At 42.8% G+C, this 26,613-nt stretch overlaps 1 protein-coding gene across 1 annotated transcript; it reads right to left on the bottom strand.

Annotated features, from left to right (window-relative positions):
* Positions 1–442: 442 nt before the first annotated feature.
* Positions 443–23,803, bottom strand: CNGB3 (cyclic nucleotide gated channel subunit beta 3). The gene is made up of 17 exons (XM_078864232.1): positions 23,705–23,803; positions 22,783–22,822; positions 21,315–21,459; positions 19,856–20,031; positions 18,587–18,793; positions 17,420–17,628; positions 16,814–16,864; positions 16,351–16,437; positions 13,845–13,909; positions 13,251–13,373; positions 8,724–8,865; positions 6,917–7,076; positions 4,384–4,481; positions 3,802–3,885; positions 2,733–2,851; positions 1,431–1,577; positions 443–615 (listed from the first exon to the last, which is right to left on the bottom strand). The coding sequence occupies exons 1-17, from the start codon at positions 23,801–23,803 to the stop codon at positions 462–464; spliced, it is 2,106 nt and encodes a 701-aa protein (XP_078720358.1). The 3' UTR covers positions 443–461.
* Positions 23,804–26,613: the final 2,810 nt, after the last annotated feature.

Genomic DNA, 26,613 nt, shown 5'->3' with positions numbered 1-26,613 from the left:
ACAATTATAGGCATTTCTATGCTTATAACAACAAGAAAAATCATGCGCCCACTTGAATGATTTAATACTTACGAACAAGTTTATCCTCAGAAGTAAATTTTTTTTATTAATGCGTAGAACTGGCTATGAAAAATGTATCAGAAACATTCATTATCAGAATACATGTGGGTGGCATATGACGTTATCACCACGTGAAAAGGCCTATGCATTTTATCATTTTTCGTGATTATTGTCAAGTGTTGGACAACCGTTTGACCAATATGCCCTGTATTCTCTATGGCAATCCCCTAGTATCAACACAACTCAATAATAACATTTCATTTATAATGGATCATCTTAACAGGAGTGATCCCGACCTCAAGTTACAGATAGACAGACAGACGTAACTAATGCATTAATGCTTTCAACCTCAGTTGGAAAGGGTAAAACATATTATGGCAAATTTGGAGGCGAGATTCTGGCTACTTTTTTTTGTCCTCTGCTGCTTTTCGGGAAATCAATGCAATCAGATGCAGAAATTTGGGTGTCGCTGGCTTCTCTGGGAAGATGCTTGCAAAACCCCGGGCCACGGGTGCTGGCTCAGCATTTTTGTTTTGGTCTTTTGACAGCAGCTTCCTGAGACACACACAGACAGATGCACGCAATCACATTCTGTCCTGCCATTCGCGAAAGAAGAATATTCACATGATGCAGTAGAACTCCTCTCTGATTCAAAACACCTGCGAAAGCTGTAGGGTCGGTGAAAACTGCCATTATCGGCAGCACTATGCTCAGTTTCACACGTAGGCTTTCGCGACCAGTATTATTATGATGAACAGCACTATGCTCTTGATTATCCGAAATTAATAATGAATATTTTCCGTGGACAAGTGGAGTAAATTCATGGATAACACAGTTTACTATTGGGTCCACGATGTTTGACCCCACGTCACCGCAGATAAGAGGAGCTCTATTATATATTTAGCGAGGTTTAGGTTAAACATAAATTGCAATCTAAAAATAATGACTAATTGATCTTAAATGTAATTATATTTCTCATTACTGTCAACTGGGCTGCCAATCATAATTTTAGGCAAACACATACGGTATTCTGATCATTATGACCACTAAAATCATCGTCTTCAACTGTTATTCGACTGGTGCTGCATTTTAAACAAAGACACATCATCTTCTTGGTTCTTTCGGTAAAGTCACGTAGAAAATAAATAATAAAATAAATATAATAAAACATAATAAAATCATTTTATTATTTCACTTCTACATGACTTTACCGAAAGAACCAAGAAGATGAATCCCTGCAGTCACGAAAGCTTTAAATCGAAAAAGACACATCAGTTTAACCTGGCCAGCACAACTCTTAAGCGTAGAACAGACAGACGGCAGTACATCTGTGAGTGTGTAGAGGCAAGATTGGATGACCGCCCACATACTTGGCTTTCTTGCGAAGCAACTTCTCCGACTCGGGGTAGATGCGTAAGATGTCATTTAAGTCTCTCTTATCCAGGATGAAGAGGTTTGCGAATCCGTGCGCCATCACGTTAGCCGTGCGGCGGTTCCCACCTCCGACCGCCAGAAGGCTGCAAAGCCACACGCAGCGTAATTATAGCAATTCAAGAGGGAGACAGAGTGTGTGAACCCAGATATGTATCCTCAGCCCCACAGACAAGCTGATTCTACTCTGCAGTGTGTAAATAAAAATGAACCCGTAAAAACAAAGTTTTTCACTATAAATCCTTTAAATGCGTGGCATCGGTTTTATTTTATTATTCATTTCTGTTTTTCTTGAGTAAGAGTTTCATTTTTATCACATTGGTATTTTAAATTAAATATGAAAAAAATTTTTTCCTAAAAAGTGGAAAATTTCGGAATTTTTTTTTCACGAAAATAAATTGTCACGCACAACGAGTCTGTGTGCAAAATGTCAGCTCGATTGGTTCACGGGAAGTGGGTTAAAAAACGACCGAAAGATTTGCACGGTCGTAAGCGCGCAAGCAAGCAAACAAGTGAACTTAATTTAAAAGATTTATAAACACGTAGAAAATGTATGTGTTGCCCAATAATAAAGACAAAATAGTTGTGTCTGTCCGAGATCGCTCACGCGTTTTATTCATGGTCTGGTTATCTTGAATACTCATGGTGCAGTCACATTTGGTGATGCTTAAAATAATTTTCACTCGGTCATGTATAGAAATTCTACGTTTTTCTTTACGTCACATTATAGTACAGTTTTATAATTTGTATAGAGGAAACTGCAATTTGAGACTGAGATCAAAGGTAAATATTCACGAATAGGTTTCAGCATTATTACCCTGGAAACATTAGGTTTCCATTACGGTTGCGTTGGCAAGTCGTGCACATATATCCAATTCTTTAATTTTACCTTGGGCAGGTAAGCCAAATATGGTATGTCTTCAATTTAGCTTTTAACCCAAAAAAGCGTACAATGAAATGAAAAGAAAAAATCTCCAGGGGATTAATTCCTCGCTGAATATTTACTGGTTCACTGGTCGACTGGAGTAGGCACATGACAAGTAACCATCGCCATAGCTAGTGGTATACTGGATGTGGTGAGCCTGGTGTAAAAATATTTTCAGAGTCACAGACCTGGAACAACACATATCACAAATTAACGTGCCATACTGTATAGTCTTTTAGAGCATTGGCCCAAGAAAGGATTAATTACTTAGTGGAACCCTTAAGTGGCTTTAGAAAGCCTCTTACAATTTTTTTACCTGATTTCTCCAAACACGGAGCCGGCTCGTAGTGTGACGAACACGATCTTGTTATCAGGCCCTCCAACCACCTGCACCTCTCCTGCCTTGATGATGTACATCTCTCTCCCAAGCTCGCCCTGTGAACATACATTCACATTCATAGATAAAGACAAAGATCTCCCCTCCCCCCCCATGGCCTTAACAAACTGTTGGGGCAAGTTGTGTTGGCGAGCACCTGTGAAAGCCAGAATGGTGGCCAACACTACTGCCGGCCGTCTTTGTTTCCCCAGTGCAAATGTTTATAAACTGCACCATGTACTAATTTCTAAGTGCCAGGGGAGGTCCAGGACCGGTTCAGATATTCGTCACCCAACTCAGTTCACTGGGTTTATAGCACAGTGCACTAACCACTGCATTGCATTCACACACGTGCATGACACACAATCACATGCACACCCAGGCACATGTTTATAAACGTACGTATTGGGAACACAGAGTGACAAAGAGAATGGAACAAAAGCTTAAAAATATACAAAGTGGCACAGCGAGATGCATGCCTGGAATAACAATGACAGGCACAAACAAGAATGTACAGAGGACACATGCAACTCATAGACATCGCAATTACTGTCAAAAAACATTAAAGAAAATTAAGCGGGCTTCAGCAGCATGCGTCACTTGAAGCGATGATGGCCGGAGGTCAAAACTATTGATGGAGTCGCAGAGAAAGGAGAGAACGCAACTGAGATTGAGTGATAGCATCATCACGTGTGCAAGTGATCGGTGAATTGTTGCATCACAAGACTGAAATACCTATACATATTGAACTTCTTTTGCACCGTACATAGCCAACCGTACTAATCAGAGTTGCGGGCGAAGGCCTTCATCCAGCAGTGGAATGATCATGGCTGATGATGAATGATAAGTCCAAAGTTTGCTACGTGTTTGGTAAATACTGTTAGTGAGCAGCTCCACCAAAGTTAACCACGTTCAACGTATGTTCTTGTCGACGCAGCTTGACCACTGCAAACATGAGATATATCGGATACCAAGTAGATACTGATATATAAAAAAACAAATGCCGTACCTTCTTGCAGACAAAATCTCCGGGCAGGTAGACCACAGACTTGAGCCTGAGCAGCATGTCAAATATCATCTGCCGGTCACAGCCCTTGGGACAGCAGGCAATCGGTGCTTGTGAACGCGTGTGTCACACACGCACACACGCACAGGTGTGTATACACAGTGAGTGTACAAGGGATGCGCTCACAGGCCGCGGTTTCAGCGTGTGCTTCAATTCACACCACGCTTTTAACCTCACAGCAATCTACTTTCACTTGTCTTGAATATCAACAGCGCATTGTTGCTATAAATGCGGGATGCAGCACACGGTAAAACTAAATGTATATACAATTGTGTGAAAGCTTAGAATGCGACCTGCTGCGCTTATTCGCGAATCTTAACAATTGCGGTGTCTGGATGTGTACCTGGCAACGAAGGTGCTGAGCATTGCATCGAGGCGTTAGCGGGACACCTCGCATGGGGTTCAGAATGGCAACCACAGGTGAACGATTCCGTATCGGCACACCTGGGGGATTGCGTTAGCGCGTAGTGTGATGTGGCAATGCGGGAAGTCCTGTGGGGAGACGCTGACAATTGGGTGAATCACCTTGAAGAGGGCCACCTTGCTGACGATGGTGTAGTTGACGTCGATAGCGATCTCCAGCCTCATCTTGGTGGGCAGCTTTTCGAGGAGCTCGGACTCGTCTGCACACCAGTGCAACATCGGTTACGTTCCTAACAGCGTGCTTCAGCCGCACCGAACCTCACAAATAATAATATTCAGGGCCTACCTTGGCTCCTCCCACCCTCAACCGGTATATATAAAAATACGGGTTTCTTGGAATTTCTCTCACTTGATACAGCTATCGTGCTGTGACGGTTCCACCTGAAGACGGAAGCTTGTGTTGCCTCCGAAACGTCGTGATTTTTATTTTATTTTTATTTTACTTTTATTAATTTACATTTTTTATCTACGTGACTTTACCGAAAACACCTAAGAATATGAATCCTTGCAGTCACGAAAGCTTCAAATCTAGAATCGGTTACGTTGTTGTTGCTGTTGTTGTTGTTGTTGTTGTTGTGAGTAGAGCTCCTCAAATGTCTCGCCATTGTAATGAGCACTAATCACTCCTCCCCATTGGGACGTTAGGACTCATATTCTTTGGGTCTTTCGGTCAAGTCACGTAGATAGAAAAAAGAACAACAATAAAATAATAAAAATAATAAATGAGAATAAAGTGACCAAAATATTTTATTATTTTTATTATTTATTATTATATTTTATTCACTTTATTTGAATTATTTTGTATTGTTATTATTCTATTTACGTGAATTTACCGAAAGACCCAACGAATATGAATTCTCGCAGTCACAAAAGCTTTAAGCCACGTTCGGACTCGCTGAAGGCGGCACAATTTTGATGCTGAAGCCCTGGCAATTGATGCCCGTAGACCATTTCATACATTGTGTGCCCAAGATAATGTCAAGCTGTTTAGTGCATCCATGGGGGGGGGGAGGGGGGTACCATGTGAGGGGGAGGCACAATCATCCCCCCACCCCCAGCAATGATAAACGCTTCACGTAAAATGCTCACTAGTGGTGGGGGAGGGGGGGCAACTGCCGGGCACAAGACTCGGTCCAAGGGAAGCAATTGCCCCTCCTTCACCCACTCTGAGCATGTCCCTCACGTTTAATCACGTGGGCCATTGAGCGTAGATGATACACGCCCGGAGGGAGACCTTGGGTGTTCAAGCCCCAGTACGTGGGCCTGTTTCCATGCTTCCACGTTTGCCCATATACATTCAACGATCAATTTGGTTGAAATACCTTTCATGCATATATTAATTGGTAAACACGTTGGCGGGGAGAGGAGAAGAAATGGGCAGATGTACGGTGGGTGGGAATAATGGGCATAACACACGTACTCACATGTTTCTGCATAAAAGGCTTCAAGAGTGGCTTAATATAAATGCTGGTATTTAATTAGTGGAAATGCATGCCAATTAAAATTAGTTTTGCATGCCTTTTTTCTGTACGTAATGTCAAGAGCGGATTGGTCATCAGTGCAATACATTTTTCATCACGGTCATCTGGCTTCCATTGTTGCTGTCGACCTCCAAATTTACAACGACACTTCATTTCAATTGTCCTGTGCAGCTCTGGGCTCAGCTGAGGTCAGCTTGGCGTGAAATGAGTTCATGAAAAGGCAGAAGGCGACTGAGTGTGGCGATTTGCTACTCCAACCTTGTCCACTCAGGTAAGAACGTACTTGCATTGCCTTCCAAAAAGCTCTTAAGACATCGTGAATAACCTGGAGTAGAGGTCACGAGTTGTCTGTGGCGTTATTATTTTAATATTATATGTAGGTGTACAGCCCCTTTTGTCAATCCACTGCTGAATGAGGTCCTCCCCACGCCATGCGGATTGTGATGGTTATTTGACCATACTTCACCACGCTGGTCGTTGCAGGTTGTGAATACAGGGAGTATAGATGTTGGAGCACGGTACAGTAGAGCAATGGATGTTTGCCGCACTGCCTCTGCTGCAGTTTGATATATCGAGTCACAATTTCACTTGTTTCATTTAAATGCAGAAATTTCTGAAAATGAATCGAACTAATGAAGAGTGTTGGATTTTATGAACAGGTCTGAAAACATGATCTCTTGCTGGGCAAATTGTGAAAATGCTTTACATGTAAATGAGCCACAATCATCTTTAACCACCTCAGGCCACATGCATAAGTGGTCGTATTACATTCGCTTGTAGGGACCTCAGAAACCAATGTACTGCTCTTTTTGTGACAAAAAATTGTTGAGGCATCTGCGGATGTTGAGCATCGATGCCAGGTAGGCCCCTGTAATCTAGCAAAGGTTGGTGGATCACAGATGTGTTTGAAACTCCCAAACCTGTTGGGCTGCAAGGTGGCCATGAATTGCCAGTGCAGAAAGTGGGTTCATGAACTTTACTGTATGGGACGTTGAGTTTTGTTTTTGTTTTCCTCAACAGTCTAGTTCTCTTTCATATGAAAAACACTGCTTTAAATGGAATTGCTTTAAATTGAATAATACAAACAATTATGGATATAATCAATCAAACAGATACATCTATAGATAAATAAATGGTGGGGCGCGGCGACTTACCCAGCATGCCCTGGGAGGCCCAGGTGTACTCGTACCACATGCGTACGCGGTTCTGCACGGAGCGCGAGATGCGGTACGTGTCCATGTAGCTCAGCGTGTTGTCCATGCACGCGCGGTAGTAATTCTGCCCCGCTGTCGCGGCACCGATCACATCGCGCATCTGCGGCATAGGCCACGCGCCGATTGCTCACAATGCAGTGGACAGCGCGCTTGGACAGCTGCATGGCATTCACGCAAAGCCTGCTTCGGGGTAAGCGTTCTCATGGGATGAGATTAAGGAACGGTGAGCTGTGCGTGCAGAGAGCATTTTACCTGCCGTGCAACTCGTATTGTCATTAAGCAGGCTAAATAATGCCTCCCGATTTGGTCTCTTTCCACGTGAGAAAATACAAGTCATTTTTTTCTACACAAGCCATCACCCGCACGGTCTTCTGGAAATGCATCTTTGCAGAATTGGTTCAACACGAGCAAATTCTGAACTGGTTTTGACATTCAATGTGTCATCAGCAGTCAGATTTTCTTGCCCCAGTGCAGATGAACTGCCCAATGATTATAAGCGAGGATCCATTTTGTAAGAAATGGGTCCGTATTCAAGGCAAGGCTATATACGTATCATATTGTCATTATATTGAAACTTTCAAACACCACAAAGTGTACGTATACTGCATTTTCAGCTTCTCTTCGAGGCACAACTATAAATGGCGAATAAGCTTTGTTTTAATGGGTTTAGTCATGAGGGGGTTGTCGAAGGCTAGAGCACACTACACACAAGAGACGATTATGCGGTTGACTATACAAACGTAGGGGATCATATGGCGAAGAGAAGGTAAAGGCTATGCACAAACATGTGAAAGAATAAATCAATGGAATAACCACTACGTCTGTCTCGCAGTTCATTAACACAGTACACAGTTGTTACTCAAAGTCCAACGTCGCGCAGTTTCATGGCACACAACGCAAGGTAAAACAATTTGTATGCTTAGTGCTTAAGTCGGGAAAAAAATTTCTGCCTAATATATTTCAGAGCGGACTCCGATTAGCACAGATGGCTACGTACGGTGCTAAAGAAGTTCAACATACATACATATGGAAGAGAATGAAGGAAAAAAATTAACCCGTAAAAACAAAGTTTTTCACTCTAAATCCTTTATATGCGTGGCGGCTAGAGTCCTCTCGTCCTCTGGCTTGAGATGGCTGCCACCTATGGGTCAGATGATTGTCTGGCAGCATTAAGCAATTGGTAATTAAATATTTGTAAAAAAATTCCCTAAACAGTGTAAAATTGTGGAAAAAAATGTTTTCACGAAAATTAATTGTCTCGCACAACGAGTCTGTGTGGAAAATGTCAGCTCGATTGGATCACGGGAAGTGGGTTAAAAAACGACCGAAACATTTGCACGGTTGTAAGCAAGCAAGCAAGCACGCAAGCACGCAAGCAAGCAAGTGAACTTAATATAAAGGATTTAAAAAGGGGTATTGCTGCATGGCATTATATCGGCAAATTAAACGTGTACGTTTGCTGCAGAAGTCATCACATTCGAACAAAAAAAATTACGGCAGTGATGTAAGTTGTCTGAGTTTTCTTATAGTTTCGCAATAATAACAGTGAATTTTCGTGGTTCATTGTATCGCATACGTGCAGTGAGCAGAGTTAATCATGCTAAGGGTGGTGTAAGTTTGCCATGGCGATGCTGTGCAGTGTTTGGAAAAGTGATGGTGAACAAATTTAGGCAACAACAGCGCATGCGATGACTTTGCGTATTCTGTACACGATTTGAGTCGTAATGCCATGGGATTTAGCCGATACCTGTCCAATCAATATGGAGACGACAAAGACGCCCAAGAAGTAGTTAGACAGCTGAAACACGATCTCTATCAAGTTGCTGGGCTCGGGTATGCCCCCGATGGTGATGAGAGTTTTCACAGCCCAGTAATAGCAGCGGATATACCTGGACAGGGAAGCCAGTGATGCAGTCAACGCGGCCCCTTAAAGGGATAGCATCGCCCATATCCCACTGGCTGTTCCACGTTTAAAACCAGATTTCCCTTGCCATGTGTTGGCTGAGTGATTGTACGTTTTCACGCTTGTCCGCAGAGATTCCAGCGGCTGACGTGGCCAACACTGCGGGTGTATTTACGAAGAATAAACCAAAAAAACCGTGTCGTCTGTTTCACAGTGGACGTTTATAGATCTTGCGATGTTACGTGGAACAGTCGGCCAACACTCAGCATTCTTATATCTTGGCCATTTCACAGCCCCGCACCGACAACACCTGCTAAGCCCTGGTGGTCACTCTATCAAGTACTAAGGGCTGCTTAGCTTGATACATTTGACAACATTGTTGGATTCATGGTGATTCTGTCATGGTTTTAATGGGGTAGTCCCGAGTTTATACAGTGCTAGAGAGGGCTGCCCAGTCTAAGCTAAGTGGCCAACAACTGCGTTCAGAGCGAGAGCCAATGCAGACTGTATGTGGGTCTGTCCGCAAGCAGGGACATGGAGCTTAAGCCGTCCTCTGAGGACAGCTCACAATCTGATAATGTCTCGTAGCCCACTATCATGGGGGGGAGGGGGGCAGCAATGAGCAACCTTGAACTTTGAACCTTGGTATTTAAGAGTCAAGTTATGGTATCTCAAGCGGTGTTGTCTGTCAGCGGCAGCTTTCCTACTGCAGTCATGGCATCGCAAGAAGATGTAATCTTTTCACAAAATAGTATACCGGTCTGACCTACACTTACACCAATTACCCCAGCAGTTTTTCAAGGTAAAACTAATAAAATAATTCCTCAAAACAAATCCCATGCCCTGACCCCCTAAACTGTGTGAAATGTTAGTCTTCTGTAGATAACAATATTAAATGATTTCACCGGGGTTATGATTGAACACGTAGCAGTAAGTCATAATGTTTGACTGAGCGAAACAAAGGCAATGAAATACAATATATGAACTCTGTAAAGGAAGGTCCAGAATTTTCTTGTTTAAACTGCTGGATATTATCTGTCTGCAAAACCAATAGGCCATTAGGTTAAACATATTTGTACTTAACATTTGAAAACATTGAACAGGATTCTGCCTAAGTATGAATTTACAATGAAATATGTTTGGTTCATGACATGAGTTTTCCAAACTAATTCACAATGCTGGTCTAGATTCAGGTGCACCAACTTGACCTTGTCGAGATTTTATATCTATGTATTATATGCTGCAGCAAATTGTCTTTTCGTCGTGACGTAATAAAGTCACTCTACCCGGGGATTAAAAGATCAATCGTCTTGATTATGGTAACTAGGCCACCGCAGTGATGAATGAATGAACAATCAATGTTGTACCCTCCTGTTAATCGTTCTTGCCCATTACTCAGTGTGCATTAAGCTAACTTCGGCACTTTTAAGAAACAAACTAATTGTGGAGTTTATAAATTACCAATCATCATCAGCAGCAGGAGCAATTGAATATGCTCTGCTGGATTAAGTCAGGGCGCCATGGTAGTTATATGTTAACTACCTCGCCTGGTATACAGGAGATCGTGGGTTCGATTTAGACCCCGACGTCTATACATTTGGAGTTGCCATGTTCTTCCCGTGGTCACGTGGATTTTTCTCTGGGTCCTCCGGGTTTTACGTCCAGATTTAGAAACATGCGTTTAGAGTATTTGGCTGCTATACATTTACACACGAAAAGCCACTTCGTTGAGCTGTTAATTGTGGTCAGTCGCTTCTGAAAAAGAGCTACCAAGCTCAGTGGACTTGACCTGGTAAAATTAAAAATTGTTTAGTTTTATTTGTATTTTTTCGTAATTTGCTTACCTTTCCTAGACTTGCACTATCATTGTGTGTTTGTGGTGTTTTGTTGTGGTTGTAACGTTCTGACCCGCCCTTATCTGTACAAAAATAGCTTCATTGCTCATCGGATTCTTCCAGCATAAACAAATATTCTGATTCTGATAACTTCTGCACATTTATCCGATATTACCACTCCATCTCTTAGGTGGCCAACACGATGCATGGCGTGCACCTTTGGCTGGCAAATCACCCTCGGTCTCGACCGTTTGTCATCATTCCCTTTTAACGACGTGTCCTGTCCAGGTCTCGGGCTGCATTTAAAGGAGGGGCGAACGAGACATTCGTTCAGGGCCTAAAACTCCCGAAGGACCAAACTAAAATAATGTATGTCATGGATTTGGGGGAGTGTGTGCATGTGGTGAGGTGAGGGGAGGAGAGGAGGGGGGCAGCCAGTTTCTTCTCTGTGTACCGGGGAGAGAAAATACACCTAAATCCAGCCCTGCCCAAGCCTACTTACTTTTCTTAAGTTAATGTTATTTCCCGACTTTGCGTTTATTTCTGGGATCTGATCCACGTGTTTTCCATTTTCTGTCTCGCAGTGTAATTCCGAACGTGCATCTCCTTAGGCTTCCCTGCAACATTTAAACTTCTGTTCCGTTTTTTTTCACTTACCCTTGTCTGTGATCTATAGCAGGCAATATGCACTGATTGAAAACCGCATTTATTCAGTCTATTTGTATACTCGTCTGAGGTGAAAAAAGGAAGAAAATGGCAAGATCAAAGCATCATGCTTTTTAGAAAAAGCCAACAAAAATTTGTCTTTCATCAAAAAAGCACGTGAATAGGATTTGAACCAGAAAAAATTTACCCGTAAAAACAAAGATTTTCACAAAAAATCCTTTATATGCGTGGCATCGGTTTTATTTTATTATTCATTTCTGTTTTTCTTGAGTAAGAGTTTCATTTTTTATCACATTGGTATTTTAAATTAAATATGACTTTTTTTTTTCCTTAAAAGTGGAAAATTTTGGGAAAAAATTTTCACGAAAATAAATTGTCACGCACAACGAGTCTGTGTGCAAAATGTCAGCTCGATTGGATCACGGGAAGTGGGTTAAAAAACGACGGAAAGATTTGCACGGTCGTAAGCGCGCAAGCAAGCAAGTGAACTTAATATAAAGGATTTAAAAATACGTCCAAGTGTTCTTTGATTATATTAAAATATTTGAATCAGAATTAAAATAAAAAGTGTAAGAAACATTACAAATAAAAATCCACGAATAGAGCAGTGCAATGCATATAACCAATACCTCTTATGTTGTATGTATGTACCTGGGCTGTGTGTCCCAGGCTGCTCAACATGCATCTTAAGTTTTGTTTACATACAAAAAATCATTAAAATGTCTGATCCAGAGTACTCTGGCATCATCACTGCAGTAACATGTCTAGAGTGCTCCAGATTGTGACATGAATTGCATGTTCAAAGTTAACATGGCTTCAAACTCACGCAGAATAGTCTGGGACACACAGCCCAGGTAACGTGTCTACAAGATGAAAACTGTTTTGTGTCTTGCGCGACACCTTCTTTGAAGCCAAAAAGTAAAAGAAAAAACAAGAGAAGGTAACAAAAAGTGTACCTGTCCCAGGAGGGAGGACAAGATGAAGGCTCCAATAAAGTAATTGAACATCTGCAAGATCCACTCGAGTTCGTTGGTAGGGTAGGGTAGGTCCCCAATCACCATCAGCGACCTCTCCGCGTAAAAAAAGCATCGCAGGTAGCTGCGGCAGGCGGACGGACACCACAGGGTCACACACACGCACACGATCGCCCCACGCCTGCACTGCGCGCAAGCCTTTTGGCATCCACCGTCGCCTGGATTGTCACGTGTACAGAGGAGGTGCTCTCCTGTGGCACCCAAAAAAAAACTGTCAAACTGCACAGACTTGAAAGTGTGTCTCAAAAGGCAACCTCTGTGAAAAAAATCCACCAAAAAAAAAATCCGTGGATGATCAGAGGGATAATAAAAAAGATCACGTGGAGATATTCACGGTTGCGCTGCGTGGCTATCTCGTGTGTTTTTGGGTTGTGCCTCATGTTGTTCAGAACTGAATTTCAGTTGCTGAAGTAGCTCCGAGCATCGTGGATTTATACGTCGGACATCGTGTCGAACAGCACGCGGTACAAGTCGAAAATACATGGGAAAGGATAGCAAAATAACTTAAATATGTATTTATTTTGAGATTATATGTCACGATTATTCTTTGGTAGTTTACTTTTTGTGAAGTGTGTAGACCTGCGATGACTCTTTTAACAAGCAGTCAGGACTCGACCATAGGGTTGCCACATCTCTTGTTTTTTTTCCTATTTCGAGGTAGCTGTGCTGCAAAACCTCTTAACTGCAGATTTGTGTCAGTTGTCTAATAATACACCACCCGTCAATCAACTCACATGCAATTTTCTCCTCTTCTGGTAAAGTGGGACTTTCATTTTTCCCCGATAGGTCCCAGTTTTTTGTATCTCAGAGGTGGCAACCCTATTTTAGCCACTAACCTGTAGCCCTTGCCGTTGTACACCCAACGGGTGCTGCCCAGTCCCTCCATATCGGAGACGAAGTAGTAAAAGCAGGCGTTGAGGTGTAAACTGAAGAGCAGGTATCCTGTAGTCCGGATCACTCTAGAACAAACATACACACGAGCAGGCACACATGATCAAAACAATCTGATGGTAAAGGTATGTCCCTTAAATGTCTTGCCGACCCTACAGCTGTCAGAAGGAACTCCACAAGAGGGGGCTCTAGAGAGCCTACTCTAAAATGTGTTTTGGCCTACTCTTCCATACTGGGCAAACGTCTCGGAAGAGGTGAGAATTTCCACATATTCTACCTCACCGCATGCAATCTGCTGTTTGACTTGCTGTGGTGTAGCCGTTTATACCACGGAGTGGACAGAGGCAAGTGGAGTTAAGAAACCTGCCCATTGTTCAACTGCTGGGTTGGGGGATTGAACCGATAAACTCAGGATAGCACGTTCAGTGTTTTAACTCTTACATCATGGCAGCGTCCCGTTTGAAAAAAAATAATTACAAATACGTCAGTAAAGTTTAAATATCGAGTGTAAAAAAGCGAACGTGTTGCAGAATGTTTACCTGTAAATGTATGCCTTGTCCATAATGCCTTCCAATCGATCGTTGAACTCAAAGAATACATTGTACTGCGAAATAAAATATAAAACAGGCTCTTATATTGCAAATCGATTAATTAGTTCATTGCAAATGAATGGCAAGCATAGAGACCAAACCTGTACTGTATGATACAGACAATGCGTTTTTTTCCCATCGGGACATCGATTGGATTGAAGAAAGAAAAATAAATGAATGGTAAAGGAAGGTGGTGTAATAGTGCAGTGGTTAGAGCACGGCGCTACGAAGCCACGGGGGACATCAGTGACGAGGGCTATCTGAACCGATGATCGACCATTACCCCTCTCACTTCACCAACCCCGTATTTACCAGCGTGGTTATCATCATTTCGTGTCCATCGCCCCAAAAATAGAGCGGCGATGACTAATCGACAGCCGTGCACGGCTCCTCGGACGCACGACGCTTGAGCGGACGGACGAAGCACCTTCTGCTCCCCTGTCGTGCTCACTGCCCGGTCGAAATTGGCCCCAATTTGGGAGGGTTTGCTTTGCAGCAGCCGAAGCAAGTGCGGTGGAGTATTTGCCGAACAAATCGCGCGACCGACAAGGCCCTTGCTGAGGCCTTCAAGTGACATCGGTTTGCACTCGCGTTGAAAGCGGGCGAACTTCGTTAAAGCTGGACTCTCATCGCTCACCCTGACCACTCTGGGCGTAGACTTAGAAGTTGCCATTCATCCTGCCGCATGCAAGAAAGTGGGGGACTAAGTGATATGGCAGATTTGCATTCACCAGGTATGACTTTACAAGGTGCTGGGGCCAACATGTAAGTAAGCATGTGTCCCCATAGGCGTAGAGCATCCGTGAGATGGCTCAAGCCTTCCATTGCCTATTCAGTTCAATGTTCAAGGAGTAAAGGTTCTAGGTTGGTCCACTCTCTGCCTTGCAGTGCCTATATTACGCAGTTATAGTGCATTTTAAACATTGTTCCTTTATTGCTGAGAAGTTTGGCTGTAGTTACCTGCATATTACTCAATTGAGATTACACATATCTCATCGCCCACTACTGCAAAAATATGGCAGGACTCTCCCGAAAAAGGCTTGACACTCACTAAGACTTTCCTTGGGTAAACAACCATAATAAACAACCATTACAATTATACTTCAGTAAACCCGTGTGGTTAACGGCAAACATTTTACAGCATTGTCATTTTTTTTGTTGCATACATTTTCCTTGTTGACATTTCTAGTTGACCCTTGTCAGTTAACACTAATTGACATTTCTGCACTCTCAGTAAAAAACTTAAAAAAGATAATGACAGTACTATATGAAGGCAGCTGGGAGGGGAGCATTGTAGAAGTAGTTAGTACACTGTGACAGGAGCCTGGCAGATTTAGTTCATTTCCCGGCAATGCCTCAGATCAATGGTGAGTGGGATATGAACTGAACTAAAACTGAACAATTTGTTTTATTTTACCAGCTAAGGCCCACTACTGAGTTATCTCGCTTTTATTCAGTAGCGACTTGGCTACAAATGCTCGCTCAACGAAGTGGCTTATCACGTGGAAATTTATAGCAGCCAAATACTCTAAACGCACGTTGATTCTAAATGTGGAGGTAAAACCCGGAGGACCTGGAGAAAAATCCACGCGATCACAGGGAGAACATGCAAACTCCAAATATACAGGCGTTCAGGGTCGGCCTCGAACCCACGACCTCCTGTTTACCAGGCGAGGTAGTTAACATCTCACCACCGTGGCACCCCAATGAACTGGTGATGGGCTCCCTTCTTCAACCAAGCTGCACCGAGTAGCACGGTGGGATATCACCAAACAACCCCCATGGCTGACACCTTTGTCCAGCAGTGGATTGCCAAGCGGCTGGTACATGTTACATTATTCTTATCGCAGCAGAACATTGGTTATTTTGCACAGTTAAAACACATATGTATAGTCGTGTCACAAAACACGACAGAGTAACTTCAGGATATTTTTTTCTGCTGCTGATAAGTTATGCTCGACAAACATTCTTTGAGGCTGTGCGAATCATATTCTTACCATCCTATGGTGTTCTTGTCTCAGTGCTCCTTTTAAATGGACTTTGTTGATCCTATTGGTCCATTGGGCAAATAAGAGCTACTGCGACAAAGTCACTGCCAATAATAAAATATCTTTGCAAAATTCTATAAAAATTGACGGGCAGCCACCATGTATACAGGTTCACAAATAGTAAATCACATTTTCTGATTGGTTTTCTCGAGTAGGGAGTGTCGATTGCTATGTTTCCAGATTATATATTGTAATTTGAAAGTATATGTTTTACATTCGGCAAATGTAGACCATGATGCAGGCACACATAGTCCACTGTTTGAAAATAACGCCACCGTGAAGCAGACGGTGAGTGTTCACGGTTAATGCGTGTGCAGCAGCATTAACTAGGGCGGCCGTGGGACCGAACTGTGAACGTCTGCAACAAGTGGCAACCGCTCGACCGCTCGGCCATGGAAAACACTCACCTTGATTAGGCGAGGCAGACGGAACATGGCAGAAGGCCCAAACTTGAGGTACAAAATGTCCAGAGGCAGCAGAGAGAGCAGGTCTGACTGCACGGCAGACATGTTTCATGTTACACAGGCAGGACTGCACACTCGGCAGATTGTTTAAGACCACATTTTGCAAGTCATCTGGACACAATGCGATTTTCAGGCAGATGATAGAAGGGTCTGTCTGCTTTGATGTTGTGGGAATAGTGCTTGATTGCAGAACATCTGAGTAAATTATAGGCTGCCTGAGCAGGGCTCAGATACAACGATGAAGATGATTAGACCTGTTACAAAGATTGCACCTTTTTAACAAGCAAATTGTGGACTCTGACGAGAGTCGATTTTCCCTGATGCAGTCAGCCGTAATGTGTAGTGTTCAGAGCAGCTAGCCTGAGTGCTCATGCCATGTGCTGTGGGTCACTTTGACTTACGGTACCTTGAATTTTTCTGAACGGAAATAGAACTTTGATGTCTCTTTCTTGTCTGTCTGTAAAAGTAAATACATAAGTTAGTTTAACACGTAGGCTTTCGCGACCAATATTATCCATAACAATATTGGAAACATGGCAATTCGTTACTCGCACAGCACAACGACGTGTTGGAGAGTAAAAGTAAAATGGTAAATGTAGTGGGTTTACGCTCCAACACACCGGTGTGCTGTACTCGTAACGAATTGGCATGTTTTGTTTACGTGACAAACATTACTAATTAACTCTGTTGGGTGGTGGCGAGTTTACATTTACGCAATCTAACCCAAAAACCTCTTATGAATAAATACGTTATTATTATTTTAAATGACAAAGTTATTGCTGCAAAAACGATTGCCAAACAAATTTAACAAAAATGTTTTTTAATATATAAAAAAAAATAAACTTTACATCCCAATTTAATCATTGGTTGGGTTATCCACATTTGACAACCAGGATCTGAGTCGAGTCATCTCACTGCTGTTATCCCTGAGCCAACTTGTCCCACCTATCATTTCAATTCTTTGGTTTTTTTTTCTTCCACATTTCTATTTGTCGTGTGCCAGTGCACTCACGATAATGTCCCCGTGGTTGATGAACTGGAGTCGACGCTGCATGACCAGGATGTCTAACAGGTAGATGGCGTCGCACGTGTAGTCGCCGATGTACCAGAAGGACATGGTGTTAGGCGTGTGCACGGGGAAGGACAACCTGAGCGGCAGGAGCCAGCAGCTCCATTGGAATGCCAGCATCACCAGCGCCAGCCATATCAAGTATATCCTGTCTGCAGTACGAAAGTAAACTATTACATGCGGCACACACCGTACACGATGCAAATAGCGATTTTGTCAGTCCACCGGCGGGGGCTGAAAGCCTCTCCACAGCTTGAAAGTCGAGGGTGGGGTGGTTTGTTTCGATCTTACTTTGCCACAATAAGGAGACAATATGCTTCCGCTTTGTTATAATTTAGTTTGTTACCTTTAGTCTCCACGACAATGCCAATAATTCATCCGTGCTATATACTTCACGACGTTGGTCTGTGCTTGTCGGTGAAAGGCTTCAGATATCATTCGCGACTAATGTTAGCTGTGACCGGGAATCACATTCAGGAGGCCAGGTTCAAGGAGCGATACGCTTACCACTGCACCCAGAGCCGGCCCAGCCACTAAGCGACCCTTGCAATTGCAAAGGGCCCCGTGGCCAGCAGAGGGCCCCCTAGAGTCACTGCTAGCTAGTGGGTGAAACAAATCATACATCAAAGGGGCCTCCAACCAAATTTTGCTTAGGGCCCCCCAAAGGTCTAGGGCCGGTTCTGACTGCACCACCACTCTCCACCTACTGTACATATTGAAGAAGGTGGCTGAGTCATCGTAAGATTTAAAGGGATACAGTTTTAACACCCTAATAGGAGACAGTCTCGCCTTTGGGAAAGGCCAGCAGGTTAATTATTAGGAGATGTGGACAATATAAGGGGGGGGGGGGGGGGGGCTAAGCCTTTACAATTAACATAACACAATTGGGTCTGTCAATCCCGTGTCTGTCTTTGTCACATCCTATCTGCCTGGAAGCCCTTCATTTGGCATGATATAGGGCGAGCAGGGTCTATGATGGTTCATTACAAAACTGTCGTCTCTTCCCAATGGCGACCTTACTTACTCCTAAGGTGAACAGTCCCACACCTTGTCACCGTCCTCACCCAGGATGTGACAGATCACCGTCGTGCATGAGCAATGCGCCGTTACCTGCGCATGGATCAATGGTCTCTGGCAGCTTCATTTTCTTGATCTTATCCATCCAGGGCCTCCGCTTGAACCGACAGCAAAGCATTTGACATTCGTGCTGTTCAGTGGCGGCCTCCACTTCGGCTTGCGGAGCTGTTTCCTCCTTCTTCTCTTCTCCCTTCACTGGTGGAGGTGGTGGTGCTTTACCTGGAGGCTTCTTTGTAGGTGCTGCAGGGTTTGAGGGTGGAAAAGATGGATGAGACACAAACTTCATCTGAGGCTGACTTTTTTTTTTTTTACCACGGCTTAATTTTTCATGAAATAGTTTCCAGAGTACTCCAACCCCCAAACCCTGCTCCAATTGACAGCAGGCAGATTTGGGCGTGAAATAAAGTGCCAATTCCATCTATCCTTTGGGTTTTCATGTTTGAGTTCTACTTTTCACTGATCTGCGCAGGTCCCATAGGTAACAGCTCCCAAAGGTCATTGTGTCAATTACAATCACTGAAATCACCATACATAGAAATGTTTTGCAACATCAATGGAAATTTATGGTCAGATATTGAAGGATAAAATGTCAAAAAGTGCAAATCACATTTGATTTTTTTTCTGCTTGAAGGGAAACACATGTTACGTTGTAATAACTGTTTGAAAACAAATTATCACCAGAAGGAATGTTTGCTGGCTTGTTTAAAAAATGAGAATCAAAGAATCCTTCAACCATTATTAAAGAAGACACTAACAAGTCAGCTTTACGATGTTGCCCACACACCTCCGATTAGCACGGCTGGCTACGTACGGTACGAAAGAAATGTAACATATACACATACACTTTAGTATATATAAACAAAATGATTATAAATGATATCTTAATAAGAATACATACAACAATACTAATGTAAAACCTTTGTAAATACACTTCCGGATGATAGCCTCCCCACACCATGTGAGTCATGGCGGTTTCTTGGACGTTCGTTACGTTGGGCATTTTCTAGTTGGCAAAGCAGAGGCCCAAGACCAGGTTGAGATATCCCTCGCCACTGCCGTTATTCATGGTCAGGAATAAAACTCAGGTCAGCGGGTTCACAGTGCCGTGTGCAAACCACCGCAACACCAGCACCCCTCACAATGCATGCAGCATGAAAATTAAACATTTGAAATCGTTTTGTTCTTCATAAGGGCACGAGGTGCAATTGCATCTCGCGTTAGCGATGGCAGTGGCTTGGGGCAGGCCTTCATCCAGCAGTGGATTGACCATGGCTGATGATGGTGAATGGCATCTCTACGAACACGGTTCAGGGCTGGGCTCTGGCGAGGAGGCATCTGGGTCCATGATGTAGTCCTTCATGGTCTCCGTGCGGACTCGAAAACGCTCCACCAGATCTCGAATGTGCATCTCCGTCTCTAGGTTGAGTTGCAAAGTTGAGGAATCTGCCAACCTCTTATCAGCAACCTCCTTGTCATTCCTTTAGGAACAAAAAAACAAAGATCCCATGTATAGCCTTTAACAGGCTGTAAGCGCACATCTATGAAGACCGGCACAGCACCAGGTACTCATTTGAGGCTGAGTCGACCTAGGGGAGGCCCATAACCTGTTCAGATAATCGTCACTAGTGTTGGCCGTGAGCAGGAATCGAACTCGGGTCGTCGGGTTCATAGCGCAGCGCGCTATCTGCTACAACATCCACGCGCACACACACACACGTGCAGTGGTGTGCTGGCCCATTGGGGGCTGAGCGAATGTGTTTTTAAGATATGGACAAACTGTAGAAATGTAGTAAGATGACAGAATGAGAGAATATACAGATAATGAGAGAGATGCAGTTTAAGGAGACATTTCGACAAGAGACAACAAAGGAGTTAGGTGAGAAAAGAGATATGCCACAAGATAGGTATGAGAGAGATGAATTCGCTTTGTTTTTGCATGTTAGGATTTGAATTTGAATTGATATTAGATTAAACCCAATTCTCTCACGAATCCGGAGCGCCTTGAACTATTCAGGGGCCATAAGTGTTTGCTTAAGTTGCTTATGCCCAGCGCCACGCCACTCTACGCATGCACTCTCGTGTTCAACTCAGGGTTTGTTTGGCCGCTATTCTCAGGCATGATGTGGTCACCGCGTAGGGTCACGTGACTCACTTCACAACTAGTTTGGCATTGGATCATCTTAGCTGGAGAGAAAATGTGTGAAGCGAGGCTAACCTTACGAAAAATAACACTCACAACTTCTTTACATGAGTGGATTATTATATCTACTCTATTATCTACGTATATCTTTTGGAGGGCAATGCGTCTTATGGCAGTGCATACATTTTTTATGCCAGAAATGTTTCTCAGAAACTTGTGTTCGTGACAACAATTGAACAGCTATAGAAAATGGCAATATACACCATGCACAAATATGGTACTCGACAAAAATGAAAAATAAACTGCTTCAAACATGGGACAATGCTTTGCTTGACAACGAAGCACATGCATTTGAGAATAATAATAAATGTACGTATGTGAAAAGGTTGTGTTTGTGAAAATCTATAAAAAAAAATGACAGTTACATCGACGCTGCACACGATAGGGGTGGTTAACTGTTCAGGGTAGACATGTGAGGGTTGGATGTGCGAAGTGCTGCATTGTCTTGGTGCTCAACATCTCTAGGATTATGTGACCAATCTTTTTTTTGAGAGTGCAGGCAATGCCGTGGTGAGAAGCGATTGGAGGTGAGCGGAGAGTCAACTTCTTGTTGCTCAATACCTTGCATCGTCCGTCTGCTGTCGGGCATCTCCTGGCGTGGCTGCACTTGAAGGCAGTGGCTCAGGAGGGTCAGGGGCCTTCACAGCCCTGGGACTTGGGCCTTCAGTTGATGGCTTTGACTGGGCCTGAGCATCACTGGGCTGGCCTAGAATAAATGTAGAACAAAACTTCGGTTATGCTACTATGATTGCATGTTTTTTTTTTCTTTTTGCAAAAAGTATTTTATTCAACAAACGATGCAGGTACACGCAGAGGGCATGTGTGGGAATTGACACCGGTATGGACACAATAACTGCATATTTTTTTTGTGAGTGTGGTGTAGATAGCTCTCTGGTGTGGTTTGGGGTTATTTGGGATGATGTCTGACGTTTCGCTTCACATCTTGGGAGCTTTCTTCAGGAACTGAACTGAAGAAGTTCCCTGCACGTTTGTCTCTACATGCAGGCATCTTCTTCAGGAACCGAGCTTTAATAGTTCAGCTCTTGAAGAAGCTTCCATGAAGGAAAATTAAGGAAATTGCTGCACACAGGCTGCTCACAAGTGATAAGCCAGAGTAAAGCTCGTTTTGGAATACTCTATTGCAAGTTGGATCACTTTAAAGGCAGCACTTTATATTGCCAATTGTGGGATCTGGAATGTAACTTCATTTTTAACGGGGCTAAGTAGCATGTTTTGGGCACATTTCTGTGGGAATAAAATGAGCCAATAATGTTGTTTGCCTTGAATAAAAGTGTCCCGCACCGCTTTGAGCGAACGCTTCAGCATCACAAAGAAGGCTTTGAAGCTACAGAGGTCTGTGTATCCCCTTTCAAACTTATGAATAAATACGGAACACTGCAGCAATATCCCTTACTTTAAATGGAATGGGGGGGGGGGAGATTTGTCTTCAAGTGGTGTTCTGTGTGCACGGGACTTTTGAAGCAAAATAAAAACGAGAGAAGGGATAAAAACACTTACACTTTGATTCGGGCGTAGGATTTGCATTTGAGTCCGGTGACTTTTTTTCCATACGCATTAATGAGAAGCATACAACACAGCGATCAGTTGGATATATATTAAAACAAACATTGAGCTTACAATGAAAGCATTTGATGTGCAATAAACAAATAAAAACATGTTTTTAGTTTCGTTGCAAACATTTGAAGAGCAATTGACAGTGTAAAATAAAACAATTTGACAGAGTACAGTGGCATCACGCAGAAGCAATACAAAGTCCATGATTAAAAACGAATAAAACACAATCGCAGCCCTTTATCAAACCACTACTGGATGAAGGCCTCCCCATGCTGCGTCAGTAATGGGGGTTGTTGGAGCGTATTCACCACACTGCTCAGTGCGGATCGGTGACTAGGTGTTGGATCCTAAATCTTGTTCACCCACATTATCACTTTCCACTTATATTTAGCCGTGGCCATTCGCCGGACTAAGCTCTCCGGGATTCTGCTGCAGGTGTGCTAACCACCTGCACCAGTGGGTAGTGACGTGGCCGAGTACAGGGACTCGGCAATCTGCGGCGCCGGAATGGAACGCGGTTCTTTAAGGCACTGCGGCTCTTGAAACATTGAGTTTTTATTTTACCGAATTCGAAAAAAATTGTCTCTTCTTGTTTTTATTGTTGCTGACTCCCTGGCCTCGTAGAAGCACATTCACTACTTGTTCCAGTGGCCGCCTGATTATTACCACAGGTGTAATAACCACCACCATAATCATAAGCAACATATGCTTAGCAGTGGACCTTCAGGGTCCAAATGTACCAACTTAAGAATATACCAGCAACTTGCTAAATTGGGACTGTGCACAGCAATCATCACCTCCTGCTGGCAGACAAATGCCCCAGGTCACCCGAGCAAATTAGAATATCATGTTTCCTTGAGCTATTCCCAGGTTAAAGCAAAATAAACCTGAAAAATGTAAAAAACTGGCACAATCCCGTTATGACGCAGGGACATATAACGTAGTGGGAAACTGTTGAGCCACGTTATGGCGTTTCGCAAGCTGACGGTGCTATGACCAGCCAGATAAATAGACGGAGAACATGAAGGTGTTTAATTGCACTCCAGCTTGCACCAAAAACAAATCGGAACTCTACGCATCTCAATGTGACGCGTAAATATATTTAACAGCAAATGCAACCATTGCCCTCAACACCAACGCCTGGTGGCTTTTGCAATCTACCTCAATCTACATTCCCATTAATTTAAAGATTTTTTTATAAACATCTTTGTTAAAGTATAAGTATATTTAGTATACATCATCGCTCATGTTGGAAATACAGCTTAGGCACGTTCATCTGAAATTTGATAATTTATATATTATTATTATTCATACAAGTTCTATGTGTGTCTTTGCAATCGTGCCATCGAAAGCCAGATATTCAGTGTGGAACTCACGCTTTGATGCTTGCCGCTGGCCTGGCTGGGCGAGGTGTCCCCATCTGGTGTGAGGATTGGAGCAACCTTGCGAAGGCTTCTCCCGAGGCGGCGAAACATTCCGTCTACACGTCAACGCCAACAGACACGGGTCAACGAGTGGAGCATGGCGACTTAGTGACCATCAAGCTCATCCGCGAGCATTTTTTTTTTGCGGACAAAGCTGCAGATGTTCTTGTTTGCTTTATTCACAGCTCTTTGTACATCGTATCCATTGTTGTAAAATATTTCCCTTTCAGCGTTTGGAATCCATAACGGGATGTCTATAGACGTAGAAATAAGAGTACTATTCTTTTGCTCTTGAAATATAACACGGTGATGTTTTTAACAAAGGAGGCTTTATAGACATGCCTCGTGAAGCTTACTGGAGTGGTCGTTTCTTGGAACGTGAAGGTTAAGCTATCTCCGTCCACGAGGTTCCGGTAACAATTCTGGAAGGCCACAGATTGGTATTGTAGTTCGACTCCTTCTGTCTGATGTAGACTTCTGGACACAGGTCTCCTGGTTTTTGGAGATAGCTGTTTTTGTCTCTAGCTGTGATCCCTTTGCAGTGGATCAGAGCCACTTTGGAAAGAGCTCAAGCACCCGTCCTAGACTGTTCCCAAGAGACTACAAATCCTCTTTCACGGCAATCAGCCTAATTGTTCAGTAATCATTATTCCTGTCCACAAATGGAAGCACAACAGAAGCTTATTGAGACCGTGTTTACGTTCGTTCTGCTTAATCGCCAAACCCCAGCAATGGAATACATGTATATAATTTGTAAATGGAGCTTTAAAATACTATTCAAAAGTGTTCAGAAAGGTCTTGAAGTGTTGGCATTTTGAGTGTTTCGTTTATATTACCCTAGAGACATTTAGCCTCAGTTCAATGCAAACTTTGGCACTCCTGTACAACTGGCTGAAACCATGGAGTGTATAAATTACAAACAGGAATAAAGCTTATTATTATTAGGTTGTGTAATTTACACATACACATTTGACTAAACATACCTATCTTCTTGGTTCTTTCGGTAAAGTCACGTAGAAGGGAAATAATAAAATAAAAAAAATAAAACATAATAAAATAATTCTCACGACGTTTCGGCCACAACGCAAGCAGCCGTCCTCAGGTGAAGAACGGGTCTGTCATTCAGACGCTGTCTTTCCGACAGACCTGTTCTTCACCTGAGGACGGCTGCTTGCGTTGTGGCCGAAACGTCGTGAGAATTATTTTATTAAGTTTTATTTTTATTATTTTATTATTTCCCTTCTACGTGACTTTACCGAAAGAACCAAGAAGATGAATCCCTGCAGTCACGAAAGCTTTAAATCGAAAATTAAACATACCCACGTTACATTTTAATGCCTCTAAAATAAGGCGTGGAGTGGTGACTTAATGCTTAGCGCACTGCTTTCTAAACTTCCGATTAACACGGTTGACTATGTACGGTGGGGAAGAAGTTCACCAAACATAAAACAAACCCGTGCACTGATCTGAGATTCATTTCTGGGCACAGCTACCATGAGTGGTGAGTGATATGTATGCAGGTCTTGTGCCACCTGCCGCTTCACTAACGGTGAAGCGTGGCCCAACAATCTCCACAAATAGGTGTGTGGAGGCTGCAGTTTAATTGAGAGCTGTGCATAACTGTTTTAGTGAATGTCAATTTATCTGCAAACATTGTAAAATGTACCTTTTTTTGCAGCGTTACCTTTACAAAAATGTATTTATCTTCTTGGTTCTTTCGGTAAAGTCACGTAGAAGGGAAATAATAAAATAATAAAAATAAAACATAATAAAATACAATTATCACGACGTTTCGGCCACAACGCAAGCAGCCGTCTTCAGGTGAAGAACAGGTCTGTCGGAAAGACAGCGTCTGAATGAAAGAAAATGTATTTGCCTCAATGTATTGTGCGTGAACCATGATTGAAGCTAACTTCAAATATAACCGACAACCATTATGATCATATTAATAACCTTATTGTTATGAGGGGGAGAATCATCCAGAGGACGCGGCTTCCGTCCACATGTTCCTCACGCACGAATTTGTTCACCCTTGGTTGTGTTTGAAACTAAAACGAAACAATTTATTATACCAGGTAAGGCCCACTGAGCTATATAGCTGTTTTTTAAGAAGCGACCTGGCCACAAATGATTGCTCAACGAAGTGGCTTATCATGTGGACATTGATAGCAGTTAAATACTCGAAATGCATGTTTCTAAATGTGGAGGGAACACCCAGAGAACCCGGAGAAAAATTCACACGGGGAGAGAGACATGCAAACTCCAAATATACAGCAGGCGTTAGGCTCAAGCTCGAACTCACGACCCCATGTATACCAGGCGAGGTAGTTAATATCTCACCACCACGGCGTTTGCGTTGCAGGTTCAATAACACATTTTAAAAAACAATATAACCTTATTGTTGTCGAGTAAAATGTAGAGTTCAAATATTCGTGACTGAATCCAAATAATTGTAGAGTTAAGTAATCTATGTCCGGTAATTTAGTGACATAATAGAGTTTATATTTGGATTTAAAAAATATAATCGCAATGCCCTATTTAAGTGAATGTGAAGGAAAATCATTGAAGAAAAACGATTTATATTAAAATTTTAATAAAACTAATCATGCAAATTAGGAATTGTCATTGTATTTTAATTAATCCATTATGAAAATATGTCCATTTTGTCACGGTTAGTTTCAAAATTATGGGAAGCTAGTTATTGATTTTTTATTTTAAGCTGAAGCAAAATAGCAATTTAGTAATGTGCTAAATATGAAACAAGTCCACGAATCAATTTTAGCGAACACGTTAATTTCATTATAATTTCCCAGGGTGAACCGTTTTTGCTTTGATGAATTGAAATCGAAGAGAACGTTTGC

Source organism: Lampetra fluviatilis, chromosome 17, assembly GCF_964198595.1.
Source record: "Lampetra fluviatilis chromosome 17, kcLamFluv1.1, whole genome shotgun sequence".
NCBI classification, from domain to species: Eukaryota; Metazoa; Chordata; class Hyperoartia; order Petromyzontiformes; family Petromyzontidae; genus Lampetra; species Lampetra fluviatilis.
Note: the sequence above shows the minus strand (reverse complement) of the source record. Positions and strands in the feature narration are given on the sequence as shown.